This window comes from Hemitrygon akajei, chromosome 9, assembly GCF_048418815.1.
Source record: "Hemitrygon akajei chromosome 9, sHemAka1.3, whole genome shotgun sequence".
Lineage (NCBI taxonomy): Eukaryota > Metazoa > Chordata > Chondrichthyes > Myliobatiformes > Dasyatidae > Hemitrygon > Hemitrygon akajei.
The window spans coordinates 65358633-65371733 of NC_133132.1; the positions used below are offsets into that span (position 1 = coordinate 65358633).

Below are 13101 nucleotides of genomic sequence, written 5' to 3' on the forward strand. Positions count from 1 at the left end.
TCCTAGACTCTCCAACTATAGAAAACATCCTCTCCACATCCACTCTATCTAGACCTTTCATTCTTCTAAACTCCAGTGAGTACAGGCCCAGAGCCATCAATCACTTTTTTCTGCCTCCCTCCCTTCTTAGAGTGGATGTGACATTTGCAATTTTCCAGTCCCCAGAACCATGCCAGTATCTAATGATTCTTGAATGATCATTACTAATGCCTGTACAATTTCTTGAGCTACCTCTTTAGGAACCCAGGGATGTAGTCAATCTAGTTCAGGTGACTTGTCTACCTTCAGGCCTTTCAGCTACCCCGCACTTTTCCTTAGTGATAACAATGACACTCACTTTTGCCCTTGACACTTGCATTTCTGGCATTCTGCTAGTGTCTTCTGCAATGAAGACTGACGCATAGTGCTTAAGTTCCTCTGCCATTTCTTTGCCACTACTCCCTTTACTACTTCTCTTGCTTCATTTTCTAGTGATCGATATCCACTCTTATCTCTCTTTTACTCCTTAAATATCTGAAAAAACTTTTTATATCCTTTCTTATTGAATAGCTTGCCTTCATATTTTATTTTTTCTCTCTTTATGGCTTTTATACTGTAGTTATCTACTGTTGTTTAAAATCTTCCCAATCCTCTGCCTTCCCACTATTTTTTGTTATATGCACTCTCTTTTGCTTTTATGTTGTCTTTGACTTCCCTTGTCAGCCATAGTTGCCTCATCCTCCCTTTATAATACCTCTTCATCTTTGGGATGAATCTTTCCTGCACCTTCCTAAATTTCCCCAGAACCACCAGCCATTGCTGTTCTGCTGTCATCTCTGCAGGTTGAATTTTGATTACTGCCTCCCAAGTGTTCTTTTACCTTGAGCTTCCTAATCAAATCTGCGTCATTACATAACACCCAGCCAATAATTGCAGTTCTCCTGGTGGGCTCAACCACAAGATGCTCTGAAATGCTACCTCATAGGCATTCTAAACATTCCTTCTCTTGGGATCTAGCACCAACCTGATTTTCCCAATCTATGTGCATATTGAAATCCCCCATGATTATTGTAACATTGCCCTTTTCACATGCTTTTTCTATCTCCCTCTGTAATTGGTAGCCCACATTCTGGCTGCTGTTTGGAGACCTGTATATAACTCCCATCAGGGTCTTTTCATCCTTACAGTTTCTTAACTCTACCCACAAGGATTCTACACCTTCTGATTCTATGTCACCTCTTTCCAAGGATTTGATATCATTTTATACCAACAGAATCATACCACCCTCTCTGCCTTACACATTTCGATATAATGTGTATCCTTGGATGTTAAGCTCCCAACTAAGACCTCCTTTCAGCCACATCATACCTACCAATCTCGAAATGCTACAAGATCAACTACCTTATTCCATATACTGCGTGCATTTAAATATAGCATCTTCCATTGTGTATTTATTACCCTTTTTGATTTTGGCACCCTGTTACACTTTAACTCATCCCATTGATGGCCCTATCTTCCTCACAGTCTCAGTACACACTGTATCTACTTGTATACAAACTGCCGCTTCCTCAGCCCTGAAACTCTAGTTCCAATCTTCCTGCCAAATTAGATTAAACCTACCCCAACAATGTTAGCAAACCTTCCTTCAAGGATCATTGTCTCCTTCAGCTTCAGGTGTAACCTGTCCTTTTTGTGCAGTTGATATCTTCCCCAGAAGAGACCCCAATGATCCAAAAATCTGAAACCCTGTCTGCTAAACCAATTCTTCAGCCATGCATTCATCTGCCAAGTCATCCTATTCTTTTCTTTACTGCACATGACATGGGTAGTAGTTCAGAGGTTACTACCCTGGAGGTCCTGCTTTGTAGCTTTCTGCTTAACTCCTTATATTTCTCTTCAGGACCTATTCCTTTTTCCTACTATGCCATTGGTAGCAATATGTACCATGAATTCAAGCTGTTAACTCTTCCCCATTAGAGTGTTGTGGACCTGATCTGAGACATCCCTGATCTTGGTATCTGGGAGGCAACATACCATCTGGGTGTTTCTTTCACATCTACAGAGTCCACTTTCTGCTCTAATTATGGAGTCCTCTTTCACTACTGCATTCCTCTTCTCCTGTTTTTCTTTCTGAGCCACAGAGCCAGAGGTCTCGTTGCTGCAGCTTTCCTGCAGTAGATTGCCCCCTGCCTCCAACAGTATGCAAAGCGGTATACTTACTATTGAGGTGAGCAGCCACAGGGGTACCTTGCACTAACTACCTGTTCCCTTTCCTTCTTCTGACAGTCATCCAGGGACCTGCCTCCTGCAACTTGGGTGCTATGGGGAGGTAGTCACCCCTATCTATCACCTCATTTTACTCTGTGAACCGAAGGTCATCAGGCTGCAGCTCCAGCTCCTTAAATGGTCTCTACGGAACAGCTCGATGAACTTAGTGCAGAAGTAGTCATCAGGGTGCCTGAAGGTCTCCTAAATTTCCCACATCCTACACAAGGAACATTGTACTACCTCTGTATCTATTCATAGTGCATTAAGTTTTTTTTCTGTAGTAACAGGAGAAAGAAAACTTACTGGAACCTCTGCTGTTTACAATGCACCTCTCCAACAATGGTGGCTCTGCTTACACTTCCTTTTTATTGGCCCTGTGCTGATTGCTGCTCACCGATTTATTTTTACTTTTTTAAAATAAAAGCTGAAATGTACCTGAACTCTTTTTGAACCACGTGCTAAAATAAAGATCTCTTGCTACATTGATATGGGGCCTTGTTGAGACCTCACCTAAATAGTGTGCAATTTTGGGCCACTAATTTAAGAAAGGATATTTATGCCATTGAGAGTGTAGTGAAGTTTCACCAGACTGATTCTTGGGATGTTGGAAGTGCTGTATGAGCAAAAGTTAACTAGGACTGTATTTGCAAGAGCACAGAAAAATCAGATGGAATCTCATTGACTTCTGCTTAGAACAGCACAGTATAGGAACAACACATTTGGTCCACAATGTCAGCACTGAACAGGGTGCCAAATTAAACTAAGTCCCTTATGCCTGTATATGATCTATGTCTCTCCATTCCCTACATATTCACATGTATGTCTAACAACCTCTTAATTGCCACAATTGTATTTGCTTCCACCACTACCCCTGGCAGTGGAAGTTTAAAAGAATTCAACATGGCTGGACAGGCTGGCTGTTTCAGATTACAATGCAAGAAGTTTAAGGCTTGGATAATATATTTTTGTCAAAGAGTACAAGCGTGGACTTCACTATAACTGAGAGCAGCACAGGTAAAATTGCAGAAAATACTTAAGATATATTTCTAGATGCAAAATGTATCATGGTGTTAGGGGAAAGAGCTAGAATATGGTATTGATGTCCGTGATCAGCAATGATTCTATTGAACGGCAGAGCAGGCCAGAATGTTTGGGATACCGTGAGTAAAATATACTAGTCATTTTGGCTTCAGCTTAGAATACGATTTATTTATTGAGGTGTAGTGCGGGGTAGGCCTTTCCGAACCTTTGAGCCATGCCATCCCACAAACCTCGATTTAACTCCAGCATAATCATGGGACAATTTACAATGAAAATTTAATAACCGGTACGTCTTTGGACTGTGGGAGGAAACCGGAGCACCCAGAGAAAACCCACGAGGTAATGGGGAGAAGAATAGTGAAGTTATGGTTGAACTGCATAAAGCATTAGTTGGGCCATGGCTAGGTTACTGTGAATTCGGGTCATCATTACCACAAGAAGGAGTGCTAGCGTTGGAGAAAGTGGTGAGTGGAGTTATGATGAAAAACTTAGTTAAATAGATTTACTAGGAGGATTTTTGCAGAGTCATTGAGTCTTGTGGCATAGAAATAGGCCATTTGGTCCCACTCATTTGTGTTACGAAGATACCCATCTAAGTTGGTTCCATTTGCCCATGTTTGGGCTATTAACCCTCTCAACTTTTTCTGTCCATGTATTTGTCCAAATGACTTTTATTTGCTGTGAAGTTGACAGATGATATTCAACTCTACTAATTCTTAAATTTCCTGGAAGAAGGACACTGGCACCATAGCAGGAAGGCCAATAATCCATGGACATAGATTTGATTTAATTTGTAAACAGATTTAGGGGGTATTTTTTATCATTCGTAGTCTGGAAATCCTTGCCTTAAAGCCTAGACCCAGATACCTCGTCCTATTTAAAGGGTTACTTGGATGAGCACTTAGAGTTGGGGCCTACAAAGCCACAGACCAAGAACATGATAGTGGGTTTGATCAAGAATAAAGATAGATCTTTACTTTGTGGTCACCGTGGATATGCGCAAAACAATTTCATTTCTCAACTATAAATCTATGTGATTTTGTGATACATTTATCTTTTTACAGACAGCTGACCTTAGTGGTTGCAAGTGAAGACTCCAGTTACATGCCAGCTCGTGTGGTGGTTATGGGTGGAGATGACCCCAGTAACATCAATACAGAACTAAATACAGTGAGTAGTAAGACGTAAGATCTCTATCCAACTGAATAACACCTGTGAGGATATACGATTGCAAGAGAAAGTTTGTGAACCCTTTGCAATTACCTGGTTTTCTGCATTAATTACTCATAAAATATGGTTGAAGTCACAATAATAGACAAACACAATCTACCTAAATTAATACCACAAACAGTTGTAGCTCTTCTTGTCAATACTAGGCACACCATTTAAACGATCACAGTCTAGGGTCAAAAAAAGTATGTGAACTTCTGGGGCAATGCCTTCTACAAAAGCTATTTGGAGTCTGGTGTTCTAATCAATGAGATGAGATTGGAGATGTGGGTTGTGGAGGTGCCCTGCCCTATAAAAAGACAAAATCAGGTTACTGACGGAGCCTGCGCTTCTCAAGATAGATATGTTTGTGTGTACTAAGCCTCAATCCAAACAGCTTTCAGAGAACCTTAGAAGAATTGTAGAGATGCATGAAGCTGGAAAAGGCTACAGAAGCATTTCTAAAGACCTGAGTGTTCATCAGTAAGAGAAAATGTCTACAGTTGGAGGAAACTCAGTACTGTTGCTCCTGTCCCTTGGAGTGGGTGTTCTGCAAAGATCACACCAAGAGCACAATGTGCAATGCTGAGGGAGGTGAAACAGAACCCAAGGGTAACAGCAAAAGACCTGCAGAAATCTCTAGAATTTGCTAAAGTCTCTGTTCATGTATGCACAAGAATGATGTTCATGGAAGGACACTGTGGAGGAAATCACTGCTCTCAAAAAAAAAAGCTGCATGCCTCAAGTTTGCAAAAGACCACCTGGATGTTCCACAACGCTTCTGGAACAATGTTCTGTGGACAGGTGAGACAAAAGTTGAACATTTTTGGCAGAAATGAACACCGCTATGTTTGGAGGGAAAAAGGCTCTGCCCACCAACACCAAAACCTCATCCCAACTGTGAAGCATGATGGAAGGAGCATCATAGTTTGGAGCTGCTTTGCTGCCTCAGGGCCTGGACAGCTTGCAATTGTTGAGAGAACAGTGAATTCAAAATTGTATCCAGGAAGCATGTATCCATGTCAAGGAAGCAGTCCGTCACCTGAAGCTTTATAGAAGTTGGATGATGCAACAAGACGATGATCTGAAACGCAAGAGTTAATCACCAACAGAATGGTTTAAGAGGAAGAAAATTCATGTTTTGGAGTCCAGACCTTAATCCAATTGAGGTGCTGTGGCTTGACCTGAAGAGACCTGTTCATGCAAGGTATCCTAGAAATATTAATGAACTGAAACAAATTTGTTTGCGTGTTTTCCTTATGATCGTTTGGATTTCTTCTGGGTGCTCTAGTTTCCTCACACATCCCAAAGGCATGGGAGTGGGAGGGGTTAATTCAGCTCTGCATTTGTCCCTAGTGTATGGATGTGTTTATAAGATCTGAGGAAATTGATGAGAGAATCATAGCACAGAAATTACCTGAAAAATTGACATTTCATTTCCCTCCACAGATGTGTCCAACCCCCTGAGTTCCTGCAACGGTTTTGTTTTTCTGCTTTAGAAACAGGCTCTTCAGCCAGCTTGTCCATGCTGACTATAGTGCTTTCCTGAGCTAGCCCCATTTTCCTGCATTTGGCAAATTTCCCTCTAAATCTTTCCCATCTACGTCTTTTAATCATAGTAATCATGTCCATCTCTATTACTTCCCCTGGTAGCTTGTTCCACGTACTCTTGAAAAATTTGCCTGATGCTCCCTTTAAATCTTTTCGCTCACATTTTAAACGTGCAATGTTTATATGTCGTAAACATCCATAAACATTAAACATAAATTTAGATTTCTTTATCTTGGGGAAAAGACTACCTTATCTCTGCCCTCATGATTTTATAAACCTCTGAAGTCACCCCTCAGGTACCTCCACTCCAAGGAAAATAGCCTCATCCTATCCAGTCTCTTATAGCTCAAGCCCTCCAGTCCAAGCATTCTTTTGAATCTTTCCTGTATCCACTCTAAGCTCAATTATATCCTTCCCATAGGGTGGTGGCCAGAACTGCACACAATATTCTAGGTGCAGTCTCACCAGTGTCTTGTACATTTGTGCCCAGTTCAGTTAAGTCAAGCTTGTCATGTCGTCTTCACCATCTTGTGTACTTGTATTGCGCTTTCAGGGGAATATGTATTTGTGCCTCTCAGCCCCCTTTGTTCTGTAACACTCTCCACTGTGTGGGAAAGTAGCCAATATAATCAAAGGTCCCTCCCATCCCAGTCATTTTCTCTTTTACCCCCTTCCATCAAGCAGAAGATACAAAAGTTTGAAAACACACACTACCTGGGTTAAGTATAGCTTCTGTCCTGCTGTTAGGACTGTTGAACAGACCTTTTGATAAAGTTGAACTCTTGACCTAGTTTTATCTTGTGATGGCCCATGCATCTTAGTGCTTATCTGCACTGTATTTTCTCTGTAACAAACACTGTATATTGTATTTTGTTATTGCTTTTCCCGTTATACTACCTCGATGTACTTACATTTTGAAATTACCTGTATGGATGATGTGCAAAACAAAGTTTTTCACTGTATCTCAGTATATTTGGTAATATTCTGACACTTATCCAAGGTGCGCTAATTTACTTAAGCTTAATGCTCTATGATTATGACTCTTGAACATAATCTCAGGTTTAGTTTTTGTCGTTTTCTTTTCTTTAAAATTCATTTGCACATTAACAGGAAGCCATTCATTGTTGGGTCACTGACTGCTTTATTTGATTGTTTCAGTTGTTTTGAGGACATAATGAGTACAGTGGATAGAGGGGAACAGATGGATGTCATATACTTGGATTTCCAGAAGCTGTTCGATAAGGTGCTGCATAAGAGACTTATAAATAAGTGGGGTGCCACAGGGGTCGGTGCTGGGCCCGCAGCTGTTTACCATTTACATTGATGATTTGGAAGAGGGGACTGAGTGTAGTGTGGCAAAATTTGTTGATGACACTAAACTGAGTGGAAAAGCTAAGTGTACAGAAGATGTGGAGAATCTGCAGAGGGATATAGATAGGTTAAGTGAGTGGGCCAAGATTTGGCAGATGGAATACAATGTTGGTAAATGTGAGATCATCCACTTTGGAAGGATTAATAGAAGAGCAGATTATTATTTAAATGGTGAAAGATTACAGCATGCTGTTGTGCAGAGGGACTTGGGAGTGCTTGTTCATGAATCGCAAAAAGTGGGCTTGCAGGTACAACAGGTTATTAAGAAGGCAAATGGAATGTTGGCCTTCATTGCTAGTGGGATTGAATTCAAGAGCAGGGAGGTCATGCTGCAACTATACAGGGTACTGGTGAGGCAGCACCTGGAGTACTGTGTGCATTTCTGGTCTCCATTCTTGAAGGATATACTGACTTTAGAGGCAGTGCAGAGGAGGTTCACCAGGGTGGTTCCAGAGATGAAGGAGTTAGCCTATGAGGAGAGATTGAGTGGCCTGGGACTATACTCTCTGGCATTCAGAAGAATGAGAGCAGATCTTATAGAAACATACAAAATTTTGAAAGAAATAGGTAAGATAGAAACAGGAAAGTTGTTTCCATTGGTAGATGAGACTAGAACTAGGGGACATTGCCTCAAGATTCAGGGGAGAAGATTTAGGATGGAAATGAGAAGAAACTGTTTTTCCCAGAGTGGTGATTCTGTGGAATTTTTTGCCCAGGGAAGCAGTTGAGGCTTCTTCACTAAATATATTCAAGATACAATTAGATAGATTTTTACATAGGGGAATTAAGGGTTATGGGGAAAAGGCAGGTAGATGGAACTGAGTTTACAGACAGATCAGCCATGATCTTATTGAATGACAGGGCTGGCTCGATGGGCCGGATGGCCTACTCCTGCTCCTATTTCTTATGTTCTTATGTTTTTATTTCTGTTTTGAAGCTTGTTTGTTATGCATAACATAACTACTTGTGTTTAGAGTCATAAATTTCTGTGATGCTATTAATTTATCGTCAGCTTTTCAAATATAGGGTAAATGCAAGCAGGCTTTTTGCACATAGGTCGGGTGGGACTGCAACTAGGGGTCATGGGTTAAGGGTGAAAGGTGACAATTTTAAGGGGAACATGGGGCGGAACTCATTCACTCAGAGGGATGTGAGAATGTGGAACAAGCTGCCAGCGTAAGTGGTACATGCAAGCTTGATTTCAACATTTAAGAGAAGTGTGGATAGATACATGGGCGGTAGAAGTATACAGGGCTATGGTCTGGGTGCAGGTCAATGGGAGTAGGCAATTTTAATAATTTGGCATGACAAATGGACCAAAGGACCTATTTATTTGCTATACTTCTCTTTGACTCTATCTCTGGTTTATATGTTTCAGTGACGCATTGAGCAAATCTCCAAGTCCCATTGCAGGATTCTCCCATGGAACCTTACAGAAAGCAAAAAAAAAAATCCAGATTTTTGACTCAGAGGCTTCAGGTTTTTTCTGCAAATTTTTAAGATTTAGCATAGTATCCTGAGGTCCTCATATGGACTGGTGTGCCATCTTTTCCCAGTACTATTACCCATTTTGGCATGTGCATCCTGTATTATGGAGAACTGGTATCTGTTGCAGTTCCACTGTTCAGTTATTAAAGGGACTTGAACCTCTGTTAAACCCATGAGTCACATGGGTCCTACAGCACAGAACCAAACCCTTTGCTTCATGTTCATTCTACTTGTACCTATCTACATTAATCTAATTTATGCTTATTGGAACCATAAGAGATCTGCTAATTCAAATTGAGCACTGTTGCCTCTTCAGCTGATACATTTTCTGGTAGAACATAGCAAAGCAGATCAAATGATCTGTTTGCTGGCAGTCATTTCACATCGGTAAGCTTTGACAGTAGGTGCTTCAAACTGCGTTTAGGCAGTGAGCAACATAAATTTTGAACCTACTGATAGATTCTCTCAGGATGTTTGTATGAGACTAAGGAACGACTGTGACATGGCTTAATTTCTCTTCCTATCCTGAGCTGTATACAGTGTCTTGTAAAGATATTGCACCCCCAACCCTTTGTTCACATAAATGAGTATTACAACTAGGGATTTTAATTTAACTAAGAATTTTTAATTATGAATCTCATGCTTCTTTTTTCATAGTAGAGCCCTACAAATATGGAAAATTGTAAAGCGTAAAAAACAAAAAATTCAAAAACTAAAATGTCAGCAGTTTAAAAGTATTCATCCCCCTTTGCTCAGTACTCAATTGAACCACCTCTTGCAACTATTACAACTAGTAGTCTTTTTTGATAAGTCTCTATTAGGTTTGCTCAAAAAGGTAGAGCAAGATTTGCCATTGCTCTTTGCGAAGTTGCTCAAGCTATGCCAGGTTAGTTGGGGAGCTGCAGTGGGCATCTCTCTAGAGGTCTTGCCAGAGATTTTCGATTGTTTGTATGAGATTTATGCCACACGTACAGCTTAATGTTGAGGCCAGAAGATTCCACTTCAGTCTCATTCAACTATAAAAACTTCTTCCACAGTATCTTCTTCCACATCTTTACAGTATCTTATAAGTGATGCTTTGCCAAGTCTTTATAGGTAAGGATAAGCTATTTTCTTTAAGCTGGGGCTTCTTCTTTGCCACTCTTCCATAAATGCTCTTTTTGTGCAAGGCCTTTAGAGATTGTGAAGCCATAAACTTCATCTTCAGTTGTAGCCACTGACTTTTGCAGATCACTCAGAGTGACTTTTAGTGTCACAGTAGCCTCTTTTACAAGTGCCATTCTTTTTCAACAACTAAGTTTAGAGGGGCAGTCTGACTTGGTCAATGAGGCCGTGGTTTTGTGGCAACCCACTTTCTGCGCAGGCGAACCGGCTCACAAATAGCCAGCGCGCGGGGGGAGATTTTGGTAATGCACCCCTGACGTCATTTCTGCCCGGAGAGGGCGGGCGCTCGGGATTAAATGCCAGCGCCGCGAAGTTTGAATAAACTAGTTTCGAAACGACTTACCGACTGCGTGTCATTATTTCAGCGCTGTGTGTAGCACATCGCTACATTGGTGACCCCGACAAGAATACCGGGGCAAGAATATTTTCCAAAGTAGACCTCGTATGGGGATACCATCAACTCCCAGTGCACCCTGAAGACATCCCCAGAACAGCACTTATCACCCCGTTCGGCCTGTTCGAGTTCCTCCGGATGCCGTTCGGCCTGAAGAATGCCACACAGACGTTCCAGCGGCTAATGGATGCGGTGGGAAGCGACCTGGACTTTGCGTTAATCTATTTGGACGACATCCTTATAGCCAACAGTAGTTGCCAGGAGCATCTGTCCCACCTCTGCAAGCTCTACTCCCGCCTGAGTGATTTCGGCCTCACGATCAACCCGGCCAAATCCCAGTTCGGTCTCGATACTATCGACTTCCTGGGCCACAGGATTACCAAAGACGGGGCAACACCTCTGCCCGCCAAGGTAGACGTGATCCGCCACTTTGCCCGGCCCAACACAGTCAAAGGCCTACAGGAGTTCGTTGGTATGGTGAACTTCTACCACCGTTTCCTCCCCTCAGCAGCCCGTATCATGCGCCCTTTGTACACCCTGATGTCGGGTAAAGGCAAGGACATTACTTGGGACGAGGAGGCCGCGGCCGCTTTCGTTAAAGCCAAGGAAGCCTTGGCAGATGCCGCGATGCCGGTGCACCCCAGAACGGACGTTCCGACCGCCCTCACGGTGGGCGCAACCGACACAGCAGTCGGTGGGGTGCTGGCACCCCTTGGCGTTCTTCAGCAAGCACCTACGACCACCCAAAGTCAAGTACAGTGTTTTCGACTGGGAACTGTTGGCACTGTATCTGGCAATCCGGCATTTCAGGTACTTCTTAGAAGGCAGGCCGTTCACCGCGTTCACGGACCACAAACCCTTGACCTTCGCGTTCACGAAGGTGTCTGATCCCTGGTCGGCTTGCCAGCAGTGACATCTGTCCTACATCTCCGAGTACACGACGGACATCCAGCATGTCTTGGGAAAAGACAACGTCGTGGCGGACGCACTGTCCAGACCAGCTGTCCAGGCCCTGTCCCTGGGGGTGGACTATGCAGCACTGGCAGAGGCGCAGCAGGCAGATGACGAGATGCCCAGCTACAGGACTGCAGTCTCGAGTTTGCAGCTGCAGGACTTTCTCGTAGGCCCAGGTGAGAGGACCCTCCTGTGCGACGTGGCTACCGGCCAACCTTGCCCCATCGTCCCGGCAGCCTGGAGGCGGCGAGTTTTCGACTCTATACACGGTTTGGCGCACCCATCTATCAGGATAACCGTCCGGCTGGTCTCCAGCAAGTTCGCGTGGCACGGACTTCGCAAGCAGGTCAGTGAATGGGCGAGAACGTGTGCACGGTGTCAAACAGCCAAGGTGCAGCGGCACACTAAAGCCCTGCCGCAGCAGTTTGAACCCACCCACCGGAGGTTTGACCACATTCACGTGGATATCGTGGGCCCCCTACCAGTGTCCCGAGGAGCGCGGTACCTCCTAACTATGGTAGACCGGTTCACGAGATGGCCAGAGGCGGTCCCGCTCACCAACACATCTGCCAATTCCTGCACCCGAACACTGATCGCAACCTGGGTAGCACGCTTCGGGGTACCGGCCCACATTACCTCCGACAGAGGTGCCCAGTTCACCTCCAGCCTGTGGTCGGCTATGGCCAGCCTGTTGGGAACACAGCTACACCACACAACTGCCTACCACCCACAGTTGAATGGACTGGTGGAACGCTTCCACCGTCACTTGAAGTCAGCTCTCATGGCCCACCTGAGAGGACCTAACTGGGTGGACGAGCTTCCCTGGGTCCTGCTTGGAATTCGCACAGCGCCCAAAGAGGATCTGCACGCCTCGTCGGCCAAGTTGGTGTATGGCACACCCCTGGCTGTCCCGGGAGAGTTCAAACCAGCCCCAAGGGGGCAAGAGGAAGAACATGCAGCAGTCCTGGACAGGCTACGCGAAAAGCTCGGCAACCTGGCCCCGTACCAACTTCACAGCATGGACGGACCCCGACCCATGTACCCAAAGACCTGCAGAACTGTAAGTTTGTGTTTGTATGAAGGGGCGGACACTGGGCACCGCTACAGCGGCCGTACGAGGGGCCGTTCAAGGTGATCAACAACAACGGGTCCACGTACGTTCTGGACATTGGGGGGAGAGAGGAGGTTTTCATGGTGAACCGACTCAAACCAGCCCATGTGGACTTGGCGCATCCAGTCGAGGCTCAGGCACCGCGGCGCAGAGGCAGACCTCCCAAACAGAGGCTGATCCAGACTGTGGGCATTGGGGGGTGTATCGCCGGTTCTGGGGGGGGGGGGGGGTTAATGTGGCGACCCACTTTCTGCGCAGGCGAACCGGCTCACAAATACCCAGCGTGCAGGGGGAGACTTTGGTAATGCACCCCTGACGTCATTTCCGCCCGGAGAGGGCGGGCGCTAGGGATTAAATGTCAGCGCCGCGAAGTTTGAATAAACTATTCTCGAAATCTAATTAGATGAAAGGTATTCATAGAAAAGTTGTTCTGGTTTATCTGCTAGTTATTTAGATTTGAGAGAATGAGATTCATATGTCCATCATGTGGATTAAATGGTATTCTCAGAGTAGTCTTTGCAAGTAACTGCCATGCACTTTGTTAATGCTAGATATTGTAGCCTTGTGCCTA

General features: G+C 44.2%; 1 protein-coding gene across 3 annotated transcripts in view; it reads left to right on the plus strand.

The window, feature by feature from the left end:
* The window catches only part of LOC140733195 (cullin-9), a 292661-nt gene that overhangs the window by 189543 nt on the left and 90017 nt on the right, over window positions 1-13101 (plus strand). For all 3 annotated transcript variants that reach the window (XM_073056198.1, XM_073056200.1, XM_073056199.1), the window contains one exon: window positions 4353-4458. In XM_073056198.1, coding sequence (XP_072912299.1) covers window positions 4353-4458 — 106 coding nt within the window. The remainder of the gene's footprint in view (window positions 1-4352; window positions 4459-13101) is intronic.